The 18,239-nt window shown below is 44.1% G+C and overlaps 1 protein-coding gene across 2 annotated transcripts in view; it reads right to left on the reverse strand.

Annotated features, from left to right (window-relative positions):
• The window catches only part of LOC139423051 (E3 ubiquitin-protein ligase Siah2), a 29,912-nt gene extending 12,276 nt beyond the window's left edge, over window positions 1-17,636 (reverse strand). The window contains exon 1 of one of the 2 annotated variants that reach the window (XM_071174654.1): window positions 17,090-17,636. In XM_071174654.1, coding sequence (XP_071030755.1) covers window positions 17,090-17,497 — 408 coding nt within the window. In that variant the 5' untranslated portion in view covers window positions 17,498-17,636. The remainder of the gene's footprint in view (window positions 1-17,089) is intronic. The other variant, XM_071174655.1, reaches the window with a different exon arrangement.
• Window positions 17,637-18,239: the final 603 nt, after the last annotated feature.

The following is an 18,239-nucleotide window of genomic DNA, read 5'->3' on the forward strand; positions in this document are numbered from 1 at the left end:
CAAAGGTCAGCCCAGCCGCTGGCTGCTGAATTAATGAACTTCCACATTTAAGTTGCAAATCATGTGCAGTGAGCTTGTCCAGCGAGGGGAGTCTGACTAGAGCTGCTGGTGAACGTTTCCTAGATGTGTTCACGTTAAATCAAAACAGAAGTTCGATAAATCGCCTTGGCTTGTATCCCTCTGCTTTGGCATTCTTAAATGTACATATATTTTCTGAAATTCTGTATGCTTCTTTGTTGGTTTGATGACAGCTTTTGACTTGAGGGTATTTCCATCAAAAAGGAACCATGAGCTTCAACATGAAGTTCAAAGGAGCTTGTCGAAAAGCTAAAAGTAAATATATTTTGGGGGAAATTAAGGCATAGATAACATTTTCAACCATTTCCCATTTTTAGAATTTGGCATAATTAAAGGCTTTGATTTCTGGATAAACAGGTGTAAAAAGGGTCTTAGAAAACATCTGCCAGAAAGTCTTAAAAAGGTATCAGAAACACATCAAAACACAATAATGTTGACCCCTGTCAACTAACATCAATACATACTTAGTTTTGGAGAAGCTGTTTACCTTCTATGAGTTAATGAAATACTCTGAATTGTCTCAGGATGGTAAGTTGGTGGTTGAAGATATCCCTCTAGTGGAGTGGGGCTGTGCTTTGGCAAAGTGGGTGGGGTTATATCCTGCCTGTTTGGCCCTGTCCGGGGGTATCATCGGATGGGGACACAGTGTCTCCTGACTCCTCCTGTCTCAGCCTCCAGTATTTATTCTGCAGTAGTTTGTGTGTGTCGGGGGTCTAGGGTCAGTCTGTTATATTAGTATTTCTCCTGTCTTATCCGGTGTCCCGTGTGAATTTAAGTATGCTCTCTCTAATTCTCTCTTTCTTTCTCCCTCTCTCGGAGGACCTGAGCCCTAGGCCCATGCCTCAGGACTACCTGGCATGATGACTCCTTGTTGTCACCAGTCCACCTGGCCGTGCTTCTGCTCCAGTTTCGACTGTTCTGCCTGCAGCTATGGAACCCTGACCTGTTCACTGTGATTACTATTATTTGACCATGCTGGTCATTTATGAACATTTGAACATCTTGGCCATGTTTGTTTATAATCTCCACCCGGCACAGCCAGAAGAGGACTGGCCACCCCTCATAGCCTGGTTCCTCTAGGTTTCTTCCTAGGTTCTGGCCTTTCTAGGGAGTTTTTCCTAGCCACCGTGCTTCTACACCTGCATTGCTTGCTGTTTGGGGTTTCAGGCTGGGTTTCTGTACAGCACTTTGATATATCAGCTGATGTAAGAAGGGCTATATAAATACATTTGATATATTGCCTTGTAATTGCATTAACGAAAACCACCACATATCTTTAAGATATTTTCTAATCTCTCTACCGCATGAGGGAGGATAATGAAAGTTCACAGAATTAACAAGTAATGGTAGACCTACCAATAAATTGGTGATTCTACTGATATACATGGTTTATTAAGTGATTACAACTTCTACCGTCCTTTCACTTGCATACTGTTTTAAAAAAGTGTTTTAATTTTATTTCACCTTTATTTAACCAGGTAGGCTAGTTGAGAACAAGTTCTCATTTGCAACTGTGACCTGGCCAAGATAAAGCACAGCAATTCGATACAACAACACAGAGTTACACATGGAATAAACAAAACATACAGTCAATAATACAGTAGAACAAAACGTCTATACACAGTGTGTGCAAATGAGGTAAGATAAGGGAGTTAAGGAAGTAAATAGGCCATGGTGGCAAAGTAATTACAATATAGCAATTAAACACTGGAATGGTAGGATGTGCGGAAGATGAATGTGCAAGTAGAGATACTGGGGTGCAAAGGAGCAAGATAGATAAATAAATAACAGTATGGCGATGAGGTAGTTGGATGGGCTATTTACAGATGAGATATGTACAGGTGCAGTGATCTGTGAGCTGCTCTGACAGCTGGTGCTTAAAGCTAGTGAGGGAGATATGAGTCTCCAGCTTCAGAGATTTTTGCAGTTCGTTCCAGTCATTGGCAGCAGAGAACTGGAAGGAAAGACGACCAAAAGGAGGAATTGGCTTTGGGGGTGACCAGTGAGATATTCCTGCTGGAGCGCGTGCTACGAGTGAGTGCTGCTATGGTGACCAGTGAGCTGAGATAAGGCGGGGCTTTACCTAGCAGAGACTTGTAGATAACCTGTAGCCAGTGGGTTTGGCGACCCGTATGAAGCGAGGGCCAACCAACGAGAACGTACAGGTCGCAATGGTGGGTAGTGTATGGGGTTTTGGTGACAGCTCATAAATGTCTTTCTGTTGGTCAAACCAAAAGTGTTTAAACAGTCAGTCTCAACAACCCTTCTCTATCACCCCCTCTCTGCCTCTCTCTCCAGTTAATGTCACCTCACCCAGTTCTTACTGACACCTACCCATGAGCCCCCTCTTTCCATTTACTGTAAGCAGCATCCTCACCCACTGAGCACCGACCGACACTGGAAGTCCATTGCCATTGAAAAGTAGTTGAAATTTGGTCAGTCTACCCTGGCCTTGATGTTAATGCATTGTACCAAATCTGAACCCATCATAGACGAATGTTTCACAAGTTTGGATATCACAGTACAGTTAAGTGAGTAGAGCACAGTACTGAGTCCAGTACAGCAACTTACTGTACAGTGAGTAGAGCACAGTAGAGTAAAGTCAAATACAATAAAGTAAAGAAAAATAAAGGTACAGTTATTGTACTGTACTCTACTGTGTTCTGCGATGTCCAATTATGCATTTCTGTGTTGTACACATCAGGGACCCATGATTTAATTCCGTTAGCAGGTGTTAATCCACTTCAAAACACATGGTGCCATGACATAGCCATGACGAATTGCAAACATCGCTGAAGTTTGAGACTTATCTGCTATCTGAGCAGCTAATCGATCGCTGCAGCTGTACATAGTCCATCGGTAAATAGCCCACCCAATTTACCTACCTCATCCCCATACTGTTTTTATTTATTTACTTGTCTGCTCTTTTGCACACCAGTATCTCTACCTGCACATGATCATGTATCACTCCAGTGTTAATCTGCTAAATTGTAACTATTCGCCTACCTCCTCATGCCTTTTGCGCACAATGTATATAGACTTTCTTTTTTTTTCTACTGTGTTATTGACTTGTTTATTGTTTACTCCATGTGTAACTGTGTTGTTGTCTGTTCACACTGCTTTGCTTTATCTTGGCCAGATCGCAGTTGTAAATGAGAACTTGTTCTCAACTAGCCTACCTGGTGAAATAAAAAATAAATAGCAGACACCGTATTCTTTCTGCAGACATCTTTGAATCTTAAGTCGAAGCAGATATTTAAGAGTTTTTTGGAAACCACGTTCGCATATAAAACTGAAGGGAGATTCCGTTACCAAAGTTTACATTTGCACAGTTCAACCACAAAATCATTTTTATCAAATGTTTCAGTGTAAACTATTAAGTAGTCCTTGTGCATGGAGTTGTATGGTTTACTATGAAATCAATGGTGTTTTTTTTTTAATACATTTTAAAGTGAAAAAAACAGAGTCCATGATTCTCGCTCTTAAATTCTGTCCAAAAACCAACACAGCCAACCTCAATTATAAGCTGGTCAGCAATCAATTAACACATGACATGACATGTAACCATCTCAAATTTGAGAAGATGAATATAAACACCCAGTTGTGTGACCATTAACTGTGAGGGCATTGCTAGAAAATTAACTTACAGACAACCTCCTGAAGCAGCAGTAAAACACTGCCAACCCCACCTCAATTCAGCTGAGAGACCCAGCTTCTCTCCCACCACTACCTCTTGAGATGACCAACTCAAAGTACACAAACTACCTCACTGGCTGTGCAGGAGTGGAACAGTCAGGCCTGTTCTAACAGTTAAAAGTTGTTAGCTACACTGAATTATTGAACAGTTTCTCAGACAAAGACAACGTTCACCTGGGCAACTTCCTCACTGCTGTGCCGGGCTGGGTTGGTATCGACTGACTGGCTGAGGCACTTTGGAAGCACTCCTTCTGAGGTAGAGGTGTCTTGTCCTCCCTCCAGGATGTGTTCCATCAGGCCTGTGAAGTTGCAGACTCATCAGTCCTGCTAAGTGGCTACTCTTCACAAGGCAGCAGGGCTGGCTGGGAGACCTGGTCCAGACACTACAAGGTACCTGGGTTAATGGGCCTCAGACTAAGCTGATGGAAGACTTTACAGGTCAGTCAATGAGAGTCTGGGATCACAGCCGTGGAGTAGTGTACATTAGTGCCATTTTAGTCGTTGTGCTTAAAAACAGAACTATAAACTAGAGGATGCCCGATTATAATTTTTCAACCCGATGCCGATTATTGGAGGACCAAAAAAAGACGATATCAATTAAATCAGCCAATTGATTGAGTGAGATATATATATATATATATATATTTGTAATAATGACAATTACAACAATACTGAATTAACACTTATTTTAACTTAATATAAGACACATAAAATCAATTTAGTCTCACATAAATAATGAAACATTCAATTTGATTTAAATAATGCAAAAACAAAAGTGCAATGTGCCATGTAAAAAAGCTAACGTTTAAGTTCCTTGCTCAGAACATGAGAACATATGAATGCTGGTGGTTCCTTTTAACATGAGTCTTCAATATTCCCAGTTAAGAAGATTTAGGTAGTTTTTATAGGAATTATAGGACTATTTCTCTCTATATAATTTGTATTTCATATACCTTTGACTATTGGATGTTCTAATAGGTATTTTAGTATTGCCAGCCTAATCTCGGGAGGTGAATGGCTTCAAGTCATAAACAGTGCTGTGCTTCAAGCATTGTGAAGAGCTGCTGGCAAATGCAGGAAAGTGCTGTTTGAATGAATGCTTATGAGCCTGCTGCTGCCTACCACCGCTCAGTCAAACTGCTCTATCAAATCATAGACTTAATTATAATAAACACACAGAAATATGAGCCTTAGGTCATTAATATGGTCAAATCGGGAAACTATCATTTCGAAAACAAAACGTTTATTCTTTCAGTGAAATACAGAACCATTCCATATTTTATTGAACGGGTTGCAACCCTAAGTGTAAATATTAATGTTACATTGCACAACCTTCAATGTTATGTCATAATTATGTACAATTCTGGCAACTTATTTAGTCTTTGTTAGGAAGAAATGGTCTTCACACAGTTCACAACGAGCCAGGCGGCCCAAACTGCTGCATATACCCTGACTCTCCTTGCACTGAACGCGAGTGAAGTAACACAATTTCCCTAGTTAATATTGCCTGCTAACATTAATATTTTAACTATATATGCAGGTTTTTTTTAAATATACTTGTGCATTGATTTTAAGAAAGGGATTGATGTTTATGGTTAGGTTCATTGGTGCTACGATTGTGCTTTTTTCGCAAATGCGCTTTGTTAAATCATCCCCCGTTTGGCAAAATAGGCTGCGATTCGGTTATAAATTAACAGGCACCGCATTGATTATATGCAACGCAGGACAAGCTAGTTAAACTAGTGATTATGTTAAGATTTATTGTTTTCTTATAAAGGTATGTTTAATGCTAGCTAGCAACTTACCTTGGCTCCTTGCTGCACTTGCGTAATAGGTGGTCAGCCTGCCACGCAGTCTCATCGTGGATTGCAATGTAACCGGCGTACAAAAATGCAGATTACCAATTGTTATGAAAACTTGAAATCGGCCCCAATTAAATCGGCCATGCTGATTAAAATCGGTCGACCTCGACTATAAACGGAACGATTTATTTCATATTGACGTTGACAGAGCAGATTGGAGAAAGTGAGATGGTGGTACGCATACTGTACATTTGTGTGTGTTGTCTAGGCAGATCCTCTGAGACAGAGCCCTGGGGGGGGGAGTGATGGTGGTGCTGAGGGGACTTAACTCCTTGGAGAAGACTGCATCATTAACCGCCATCAGACTCAGAACACAAACCCTGCTAGCTAGCCTCCATCCTGCAGCTCTCTCTCTCTCTCTTCTCCACGGATGGCTGGAATGCCCCACGAGACAGAGAGAGGGAGGGAAAATAATGATCAAAAGGGAGAGAGAAGATGGATGAAGTAAGCAAAAAAAGGAGGGAAGAGCTCAAGAGAAGTGCGAGGAGGGTGGCGAGATCAAGAGAATAACCAAGTGGATGTAGACGTTCCTTAAAAATAAAAAATCCCACTGTGCAAATTTCAGGTCTACTGAGCGCAAACTTGAACTTTGTGAAAATTCTGTGCAACTTCCAGTGCGTGTTCACTGTGAACACTGAGGCTGTACCCGCTTTAAGTTAGTTTTAACAGTGGCCAAGTAGGCTACTGTGGCTATTTGATCATAAATGTAGACCTAACAGAGTGGTCTACCATCATCAATGGAGAAAATGCAATCCCAAATGGAAATAGCTCACAGTAGCAGCCAAAGTGTGGTGTTTATTGTAGGCCTACATTCCATGAGACGTTTGAACAAAACCATGCAGAGCTTGACATGAACCTGTTGACATGAACCTACTTGTCCTTCAGACAAGGTGAGTGAAAATGTTGTTTGATGCAAGAAACCACTTTACAAAATAAAATGCATCATTCCCATACCATTATTATATAGAATCAGACAAATGATGCTTCCCTCTACCTATTTAGCTTATTCAAGTCCGTCTCAAAATACAACACGACCCCTTTACTTGACTTGATTTTCAAAGATGTCTAGAAATGTACACGGTTTGTGCTCTTGTAGGAAGCAATCAGTACAAATGATCTATAACTGGGCTAATATCTCACACATGGCTACATGCAGCTCTTGCTTTGATCTCAAAACAAGCACATCTACTCATGACTGCTCATGCTGTAAACACAGTCCAGTTCAAAGTAAATGGCACAGATTCAATTGCCAGGTCGCAATTGTAAATGAGAACTTGTTCTCAACTTGCCTACCTGGTTAAATAAAGGTGAAATAAAATAAAATAAAATATGGCAATGGACCATTTGCATAGGCCTACTGCAGCTCTGATTGGTTATCCTTTGCCGGTCTGTGTAGAATCCTTCTCCGATGCTTTCTGCCTACAACAAAATCTCTTGCATATTTACTTTTGCATACTCAGTCTGGCATAGTTTGTTTTGGTATGTTGCATTGAAAGTGGATAATATTGCGCTGATTCGATCACAATTCCCACAGTAAAAGGAAACGTTGATAGTGTTAATTAACATGGAAAACTCTAGAAAGTAGAGTGAAGTTCAAGCTCATGTTTCTTTGCGGAAGCTGAGGAAACATTAGATGTAGAGGTAGACAGAGAGAAAAACAAAGGGAAAGGAAAAAACAATGGTGAACTGTAGAAGAAAAGCAAGAAGCTGGTGAGGAATAGAAAGAGAACAGGTGTGGTCCTCTCCTGTAGTTCCAGTGAGAGGCAGTGACCTCATGGTTCTCTGCCTGGGAAGCGTGATGAGGTCATAATGACAGACTACTGAACAGAGTACCCAGAGGCTCATGTGTCCCGAACAGTCATCCAGCTGCCGGACCAGGGGTGTTTGATTACCCTTTTGGCCAGGGAATGGGTCACAGAGGGCCGTCTGCATTCTCTCCATCTCCCCCCACCTCTCCAACCCCAGCCATTACACCCACCACCTCCTCTCCATTCCTCTTCCCACACTAGGATCAATAGCAATCTGGCTAAAAGTTTGGGATGAGATTGGCCGGCAGTGAGAGACTGTCTAGTAATTGGGTTAGAGGCATCAAATTTCCCGGATTGAACACCACACGTTCCATTACCTGTTCTTCTCATCCAATTGTTTTTCCTTCAGTCACACTCTTTCCTTGGCTGCAATAGCAGGCTTCAAAATGAGATACAGCAACATTGTTTTGATGCCATGGTGAGAGGAAAGCGCTTCTAATTTTAGTACAAGACTTTCCTTCATCTGCTGCTAAATATTCAACATCATGCAGAACAGAGGCAAGAATTTCATCAAACGAGTTACATTCTGGTGGTAAAAACGGTTCTGGGCATAACAACCCTCACATCAGCAGCAAGACCCCCAATGACAAACTCTTCTCAAAAGAATACAGAACTCTGAGGGGAGAGACACCTTAAAGACAGGGTTTATAAATTATTCATTGCTCTTTTAGCAGTATCTAGCTGATCTAAAGTGTGGTGTAAAAATACTAGGTTTAAACTGTATGAAAGGTTGCTGAGTAAATTAAGGTACTCACCTTGCGCCCCTGTTGAGGATTGGTGCGGCAGATTGGTCGAGTCGTGTCCCCCACCGCAACCCTGACTTCTGACCCCAGCCCAGCCCCTGCCGTGACCCCCGTGCTGACCCCGTGATGGCGGTGCCACCCCAGCAGGCAGCGCCACTGAGCCATCTCCCTCAGGAGAGGCAGGCAGGATGCAGGGCACAGCATGACGTGTGAGAATGGACACACACACACACACACACACACACACCCCCGTCTGACACACTATCCCTCAACCAATTTCACGCACCACTGAGTCTTTACTATAACCCCCCACGAGACCCATCAATGGCCGCGCTCTTCCTTCACAAGCGGATCCAATCCAAATCTCAATTCCTGTATACCAAAGTCCTGCTGAATTCAAAGTCTCAAGTAGTTTAGGTGCTAAATCCCTTCTGCACTCTAAGGATAGAATACCTCTCCGGCTCCACCATAAGCCAGGTAAGACAGATGAGGGGCTCCACAGCTGGCCTGCTGGCTACATAAAGCAATCTGAGTATCAGTCCCCAAAGCACACTGCTGTAATGTAACGGCAGCCTGAGGTGTAAGGAGAGCTGCCTGCCTAACTGACTGCTCTAATGGTGCAGTAACGGCTGAAAATATACAAAGTCCCTAATATCGGTTCCACACAGTCAATGGCATGCATGTCTCTCTAAGTGTGAATGAATGGGTGTTGTGTCTGTCCGGTCCACAGTCACACTAAGTTACCTCTAGTACTCAGGCACCTGCCAAGCTCAGCTCACACATTTATTGTGCCTCTGACTGAACACACTGAAGTCAGCCCAATGTTTCTCTCCTGCCAGACAGCCTAAACAAAGCCACGAGGAGCTCCGAACCTCTCTGCTGTGGGGGAATTCAGTCTCTTCTCTCTCTCACACAAACACAGTCTGATGCGAAGCACACAGCAGCATGGATCCCAGCTGACTAGCTACCTCGCTGTCTGTCCTCTACCCAGAGAGAACATTCAGTACCGCCATTGTAGGACTTCAGCCTGGCTCAGGCATGTGCTGTATCAGCCACACAGCTAAACACTAGCAAGCAGCATCTCTAGAGAAGATGAACAGACCAATGGACATGGAGGGTAACATCTGTCTCTCTTTCACTCGTTCCAGCGCTCCCCCTTTCCTGCTCCCTCCCTTCCTGGCGGTCTCCTGCTGCAGTCAAATACAAACAGCCCTCAATGACAGCTCCTCCTCGATGGCTTACCGAGCTAAACACACGACCAACAGCAGAATAGTGGCTGTCACACACAGCAAAAGCGCCTACTGAATCACCTGAAGCTGGACAGAGGAATGCCTGCATAACACACAAACACACTCTGCTGTGCTCTCCTTTCAGCTCAGCGCGGTGACAGACAAGGCGCCGCGCAAAAACATTCCCCCATCGAACGACTGCAGCACACACACGAATGGAGGAGGCGGGGAGACACACTGCCTGTGTGTGTGTGTGTGTGTGTGTGGGGGGGGGGGGGGGGGGGGGCACTGTATTCGTCACGGCAGCATCCCTCCCTCTGCATATTGAGATACATCCTCAGTGTAAATCAGTTTATACTCCAGAGTTTGTTTACTGGATTTCCATTGAATGTTCTATATGTTGACTATGTGTCTATTCAGTTTGTACATTGTCTATGTCAACAACCCCTGGCCTTCCTCTCCCATGTTTTTCTTTGTCCTTCTCTTTTTCCCTCTGCATCCATCTGCCCCTGTAGGACAGACTGTTTGGACTCCAGAGCAGACTCACCATCCTCTAGCCTTTTCCTTGCAGATTGTGTGTGTGTGTGTGGGGGGGGGGGGGGGCTGGTTTCATTGATTCTGGCAGGTAGCTGATCGAAGAGCAGCTGGCCTTGGCCGACTGATTTCCCCAGCATATTTTCCATTGTGTCCCCCCTATCCAAGGCCAGCCTCTAATACCTCCCTCAACGGGATGTGGATGAGATGCCGGAGGTACATGTATGCGTGTGCACTTGTGTCTGGAGGCTAGGGACACACCTCAGTCTAAAAACAACAGATTCAGCAGCAGGTCCTGCCAGAGGAGAGGTTCTGCTAATGCAATGCCTTCAGAACACCCACCACCTCCAAGTTTATAAACAAGCGGTATGGCAGTAGGCACACATACATAGTGTGTACACACTCATAAAGACACTGAAATGCATATGGATAGATGTGCAGACAGACAACCACACCCCTACATAAGCTGCATAGCTAACTGTCAGCATCCCTGCAGCGTACATGGCTAAATATTTATAGTGTTAGCTGTGGGTGACAGTATCAGGTGAGGTTACAATTAGGGAAAGGGAGATACCTAGTAAGTTGTACAACTGTATGCCTTGATTGCCTTCAACTGAAATGTGTCTTCCCCACTTAACCCAACCCCTCTGAATCAGACAGCTGGAGTCGTGTGATGTAATGAGTCACACGCATGCACACACACAAACCCATACACTGCAGTGCAACATGGACAAGTGCCATGGACAAGGACAAACAGGATGCCCCTGAAGCCAAAAAGGACCAGGAGCCTCCATTACTGCCAAATAATGGATGATTAAAGAGTGAGAGCAAAGGGAAGGAGATGGGGAGCAAGACTAGAACAGGAAGGGGAAGTTCTCCCTGTATATTAGCTTCATCCTTCTGGATTTTATTTCTCCTGTTGCTATTTCTATAATTTTTTCTTTCACTCCGCATCGTTGGAAGGGCTCGTGAGCAAGCATTTCATGGTCAAGTCTACTCTCGTTGTATTTGACGCGTGTGACAAATAACATTTCATTTGAAAGAGAGAATGAGGCCTTTTGCCAGGTCATTATTGTAAATAAGAATTTGTTCTTAACCGACTTGACTAGTTAAATAAAAGGTTAAATCAATAGATAAATAAATTATAAATGAGTGATAGTGAATGAGGAAATAACAAGAAAAAGCATGAGAGGAAGAGAATGACGAGTGAGAAAAGGCATGATTAAAAGACCCACATCGCGCAGAGACAGACGGGTGCTCAGTGTTCTTAATCACCAGGCAATTCAATTCAGTGCTGACGGGTTTATGGTGCAGTCAGGTGTGAATGACTCCTCACACAGGAGAGAGGGAGGAGGAGGAGTAGAGATAAGGGGAAGGAGAGGAAGGAAGACTAGAGGACACACTGAAGATCTGGTCATTGTGATTCAGCAGTATAATAGAATGGGACCGGTATGGTGGTAGCTGGGCTAGGAGCTCATAAAGCAGATAAATCATGTTCTTTTGTTTTCATGATGACATTCATTCAAGTACATCTCACCCCCACTGAGCCCAGGCTGCTAATACAGCATGATGAAAACAGGTTCCAGTCAAATAAATCCCATTCAGGGGCTTGGTGAACACACACAGCAACCATACACACCCTACCGCAGTGGTCGCCAACCGGTTGATTGCGATCGACAGGTCGATCTCCAAGGCATTTCTAGTCGCCAAACATCGGTAAAAAAAACAACGATAAAGCCTCGAGTTCCCCTCAAAAAAATATTTTTCTTGCGCAGTTGGCGGTAGGGTGCACACGATTCAGCCCTGCGTGTTCTGATTTTTGAACCATTTCATGTGTCTGAAGGTACAAACTCTGCCTTCCCAGCGGGCCCGGAGAACCAATCAAGCGCACTACTGTTCTCTCCCGCGCTGAGACTGACCATCAGATGCAGGCACAATCAGCCCAGTAAAATAAAAAATAAAAAGCAAATTATTTAAAATGTATGTTCACTCAGCTGTGCCTCATAAGTAATACAACTGATCGATTGCCGGTGTGATCAAATAGCCGACCAAACAAATGGTCAGGACAATAATGCATTGGCAGGGCAATTCAAGCAAAGCCAATATGCGGTGATAATGTATTGGGCCTGTGTGTGTTCACCAAGTCCCTGAATGGGATTTATTTGACTGGAACCTACTCCACAAACCTCATTGCTACAGAAATGTTTTTAATAACTTCATGTGGCATAGGATTACATTTTTTAAGTCATGTTTTAAAAAAGTCTAAGCGGAAGATCTCGGTTTGTATTTTGATTCAGAAAGTGATCTTGACTCAGATAAGGTTGGTGACCACTAATCCTACCGCAAACATCAGTAGAATGAGATATTGAGATGGAATGGGATTTTTCAGATATTCAAGACAGTTCTATACATTTATGCAAGGGAAAGCATATCACACTACTGGAACAATCAATACGACAGACAGGTAGACATGTTATCATATGGCTCCGGCTAGAGACTCTCCCCTCAGCTAGAACCCCAAGACCGCAACACAGAAGCACACGTGTCAATCACAACGCTGACACACACACACACACACACACACACACACACACACAGGAGAGCAACACTTCAGAGGGGGAGAGGGGATGGGGTTGGATTGGCAACCTACAGTGTAGGATGATATTTTCAGGTTGACTGAGTGTGAAAATGTGATGATGGCTTTGAGAAGGAGAGCCAAGGAGATGCAGGGGAAGACTGAGGAGGAGAAAGAAGAGAGGAGAGGAGAGCTGAGGAGATAAAATGCCCCAGAGTCTGCTCACGATCCTCTTCATTAAATCACACACTTAACAAGACTGCAGTAGTGCGATCCAGACAGCTAATGCTGGTTTAATCAAATCCCCATTAGAAACCCCCATGGTGAGACATCGCATCAGCTGTAATAGCTAGTAGAGGTCGGATATACTGACTCGCAGGATCTTCTACATCCTCCCTGCATTACAAACTCACATTTTATTGGCAATTCCATTTCATCTCCAAATGATGTCTATCATTTTAAATTGATAGCCTAAAAAATAAACACTGCAGTTCCGTTTCCCTTTAGGAGATAGTGGCACTACAGACATGTTGCTGTACAGAGCAGTTGATACATTCACTGAAAAACAATCACAACAAACATTGCACCGTCCTACTTCCTAACACCTCCCTTGACTTGACATCCTAACAAATGAAAACAAATAATTAATGAATAAAAGGTAACGCAAAAGTATACAACCAACAAGACTGCTAATACAAAAACAACCAAAGTAAGGAAACAGCTCTCACACGAATAATGTAAAACACACCAAATGAACAGCCATTCCATCCACACCACAACTGAGCTGAACTACCATCTGTCATACATCAGCCCTGCTCTCTCTCTAACACACGTCTCAGCAGGCGTCCTGCTTTATCGACTAACCACGCCACAACTTTAACCACACTTCACACACACAGACTGCCTGCTCCCTCCCAGCAGAGGTCTCAGCTCGGAGGCAGAGGAGTATGCAAAGCAGATGTCACATAGCCTGCTTCTAAAAATAACATGGGGCCATAGAGGCAGAACTGAAGTGAAGAATCACATGCTCAGGAGTGACGCGCCAGGCCAGCGCAGCACCACAGGCCATGCAACCGCAAGGGGGATGCTGTAGGGTGGAAGGACCAGACATAGTTAGCATTTCATAAATAGTCCATCAATACAGACCTGACACATCCAATTAAAATCTGTACTTGTATTGGGATAACCAATCATGAAATAAGGGGAAGACGATTCTCGACCTGCTAACAGTTTTACTGCTCCTAAAAAGAGAATGTCCCAACAACACCTGCACCCTGAAATCGAGTTTTAAGCTTAAGGTTTTTTATTGAGTGGAAATGCCAAATATCCTGAGTGGAATTAACCATGTTCGAGTTCCTCTCCATTCAAGTGTGTTTATTCAGTCGTCAACTCATTTCCTGAAAATGAGTAACCAGAATTCCCTAAGAGGATTTTGTTTTCTTCGATAAACAGGAAATAGTGCATCTTTCCTGCTAAGACAATTGTCTCATGGTGTGTGTGTGTGTGTCTGTTCACATGGCCCAATGCCAGATTTCAACAAAAGCTGCAAGGGCACATGGGTCACCCTGCAATCAGCGAAACTGTGAAATTAGCCAGAGGCAGCAGGCTAGGCATCCTCACTCCCTCAGCCATATTATGGAGGGAACACACCTCATAAAGGAGGGGAACAATGTTTGCATGTGTTTGTGTGGGAGAGAAAGAGATAGGCTAATGAGAGAGAGAAAATGAATGAGCAAGAGTGTGTGTGTATGGGCTTTTGATCTGCTTCTAAGCTCAGCTGAAGTTTGAAATGTTGCTGATTTCTCATTAAAATCTCCATTATGAGAGTGGAGGGGAGTGGAGGTAAGTGTGTGTGGGAGGGAATGTGTGTGAGAGGATTTGTGAGTAGGCCTACCTGTTGTGTGTGTGTGTGTGTGTGAGAAAGGGAGAATATGAGACATTACTATTATGATGCATAAGCGACTCCTAGTGTGTATAATGATGTTTGTGTGTGTTGTTCCCCGTCTGCTGCAATGAGGCTCTGCCATTCTAAATGACTCAGAAAAGGGGTGTGATTAGAGGGGTCCAAAAAGGTGTGCGTTTGTCTGTCCGCACCCGAGCGTCTGTTAGAATCAGCTTTCGTAGCCAACAATAAACCGTCAGGAAAGCAGTTGAGTGCCGGCAGTTGGCAGTGTGTGTGTGAACAACCAAAAAAAAAACAGGAACCGGTCCAGAATAGATTGACTCCTACCGAAATAAACTGTCAGCCCATGCAGGCAGGGAGGCAGGCAGGCCTGGGGCTCAGCATATCCGTGTCTAATCCCATTACGCGGTTGCAGGCCAACGCTGAGACAGTTACAACACGAACACCAGGAGAGGACCTGGTTGGGAAAAGTCCAAAATACATCAAAAGTAGCTGCATAAAACAGAGCTCACTGAATAGAGGGAGGATGTCCAGAAAGACCATCAGTGATGTAGCCTAAACATTGAGCTGCTCCTGAGGAAATGGGCATGCATAAAACCACCATATAACACCTCTATGTGCAGTGGAGCAGTGGGCTGAGGCTTTAGAGAAGATAAACACAGACATTCAGAGGAAAAACTACTGGAAGAACAAGAGCTGTCATGTTTGGGTCAAGGGTCTGCTTAGTCCTGTGCTGTTATCGGTCATAGTGATACCGGTCCTCAGTGGAAGTTAGAGAAGGTTAAGGGTACTGTGTTGTTGGTACTACTGAGAGATGAGGGCTGAAGATGGTTTGGCTGACGACTGAGGCAGGGCTGGGAAGGACAAGGAAGGTTAAGGTTACTGTGTTGTTGGTACTACTGAGAGATGAGGGCTGAAGATGGTTCGGCTGACGACTGAGGCAGGGCTGGGAAGGACAAGGAAGGACATGGCAGGGCAGGGCTTCATACAGCTTTCAAATGTTCGTCTCAGCAGGCCTGGGTCTCACAGAGGCCTTAGCACCCCAACGAAAACACTTGAGGACATATGGATATACAGGCAGGTATTAAATACCAAATGACTGACCTTAGTCTCTTTATCCCCGCTTCTCTCTGACACAGCCTTTAGCCTCAGCCAGAGAATGAGAAGATGAAGCAGGGATCCCCTTTCAAAAGATTGTAGCACCACAGAGCGCCGATACATCTTTAATGCAGCCACAATGCAATCACAGCACCATTAAGAGGCAGGAGCTACTGCCCTGACTGACAGAGAGAGGGAATACATGTGTTTCTGTGTTTCACACTACCATGAAGTCAAGCGATGGCTTGACTGAGTGGATCCAAGCAAGCATGAATGAGAGTAGTGAGAGCCAATTTAATGGTACACATTAAGCCTCCTCTGCTCCATTTTGAATGTCGGAATCCAAAGGGATTCATGACCCTCAAGACCCTGGGACATTGAGGGAGTTATTTTACGCTGGCCCAGTTTGAACCGGGCAAAAGCCTGTCATGTCATCAGTTGAAAGCGGGGAGGGAGGAGAGCCCTTCTCAAATCAAACAGTAAGGCATCCTTTTGTCAACAAGGCAGCATGGTGCATCATCCAGAAGCTCTTTTCCATAAAATACATTTTGAATTTTCCAACTAGTTCTCACTGGGAAGGCAGATAAAGCATATTTATCAAAAGCAATTCTCTTTTGCATGGGAAAACACAGAATCTTAAAAATGACAACACATCCTTAATTATGTCACTTTTGTTTTGAACTGACTTTGCAGTTGAACATAGGGGCACCTGGCTCACGCACTGGGAGGGGGGGGGGGGGCAGCCTGGTTCCACATGGAATGCAATCATCTTTCAGCCGGTGCAAGACACACCTACACAGGCAAGATTAATCGAACCCCCTCATTGAGCAGTTAAGAGTGATGATATCAGCACCATCTCAGCAGGTCCAATGAAAGGGTGTGAACTACAAACTGAACCTCTTGATTTGTAAAGGTAATTTGAGCAGTCATAACTGTGTGAATGATTGAGCAGATTTACAGAATGTACTGTTGATGATTCACAAAGACAATGACAACACATCTGGTCCTTATGACAACACCAGATACTTTATCTGACAATGTTAGTTCAGACAAGGGCTTCTTGTACTTTGCCAGGCCAGCATTCTTCAATGTTGTGGTCCATTCAATTATGGTCTTCTCTGACAATTACATGGCAAGTGACTAACCATGACGACACAGTATAGATCATAACTAGCTACTTCCCAGTAGTAAACATTTTTTTTTTTTAAAGCAGAGATGCAATAGTAACCCCTGCGTGGCATCAACGTCCAAACCTTCAATTCGAATACACTTTGTTTGCTTTAGACTCATTTAATGTAACGTTACCAAAGTACAATACACTGGAAGAGATCTGATAGGAAAGATGCAGTATGGAGATTTACAGACCTGGACCTTGTATCATCATCAGAACTCGTTTTGATCTAGTTACCGGAGCGCACGAGGGACTCGCGCACACACTTGTGAAAGTCACTACGAGCTCTCTTAGCTGTCAATCGAGTTATTAATTGGCAATAAGTACAACAAGCTAGTTAAAAATCAGATATCCGCGTATTTCGGATTCCATGCATCTCTGTATTTTCTTACCTTACAAGGAAACGGTAGAGTAGAGGCAACTTTTTCCATAGCCAAGTTCCTGATACTCGGGGTAAGAGGGCCTCGACAAGTTGGACAACAACTCAGCTTTTGACGACATTGGTTGCAAACTAGATGCCCGGCCTGGCATTGCAGAATCGGTGGCAGAACGTAGTCAAAACAAACCGGGCACTCAAACAAGGCTGTAAGTTCAGCAGATTGTCCAGGTAGTGCTGCTGAGGGCAAGGAAACAACAGCGGCAGGTAGAGCCGAGACAGACCCGGCCACAGCTCCTACTCCGGCGGCGGCGACTGCAGCAGCAGCGGCCGCAGCTCCTCCCGAACCTCCGTGCTTTCCTCCTCCTGCTTTCCCGGCACCAAGTCCTCCGCCCCCGCCGCCCGCAGAGGACGGGTGGCTCATAGCGATTAGTTCAGTTCTTTAGGATAAACCCAGCGCGAAGTTTGAAGCCCAGAACACTGTTTACGCACTCCTCGGCGTGGCAGACTCTGCTCCAAGAAATCTACAAGCCCCCGGGGACAGAACATGGCGGCCTGTGTTTGACAGAAAGCAAGTAGTCCATTGGAGAGCATGGTTTGGACTGACAGCTTCTGCGCCAATTAGAAAGTGAGCCTGGGCGGTTATATAACGTGCACTTTCTTCTGCCCAGGCTTTGCTGACGCTTCCCAGATCTTACAACGCCTGGATAGGTATTTTATGTATCAGCTAACCACATATAGCAATCTGTCAGTCGCTGACAGTCTACGTGCCAAGCAACCAATGGTTGATGCATGCAACGCCTGAGCAGGGGACCGCGACCATAGTCATGGGGTATGAACGTTGGGATCAGAGGTTTTGATAAACCATTGATCGTAAAAGAACATATCGTGTAAAACATTTAGAACGCTGCATAATTTATTGGACAGTTTGAAGTCCAAGTTATTCATGTGCAATATGATTGTTGTATCCTAGTAGCTGGGTAAGGTTTGACAGGACAGTCGTTTCTTAATGTTCATCTCAGGACTATATATAAAAATAAAAAAAGAGCACCAGCCTACTGCTTTGATATTCAAGTGTATATTGCCAATAAAATGATAATCAGATTAGGGAGCCAATAGACTGAAGTCTCCCTCTATTGGCCACTAAATGGAATACATCTGAACTA

The sequence above is a fragment of the Oncorhynchus clarkii genome, chromosome 12 (genome assembly GCF_045791955.1).
Source record: "Oncorhynchus clarkii lewisi isolate Uvic-CL-2024 chromosome 12, UVic_Ocla_1.0, whole genome shotgun sequence".
NCBI lineage: Eukaryota > Metazoa > Chordata > Actinopteri > Salmoniformes > Salmonidae > Oncorhynchus > Oncorhynchus clarkii.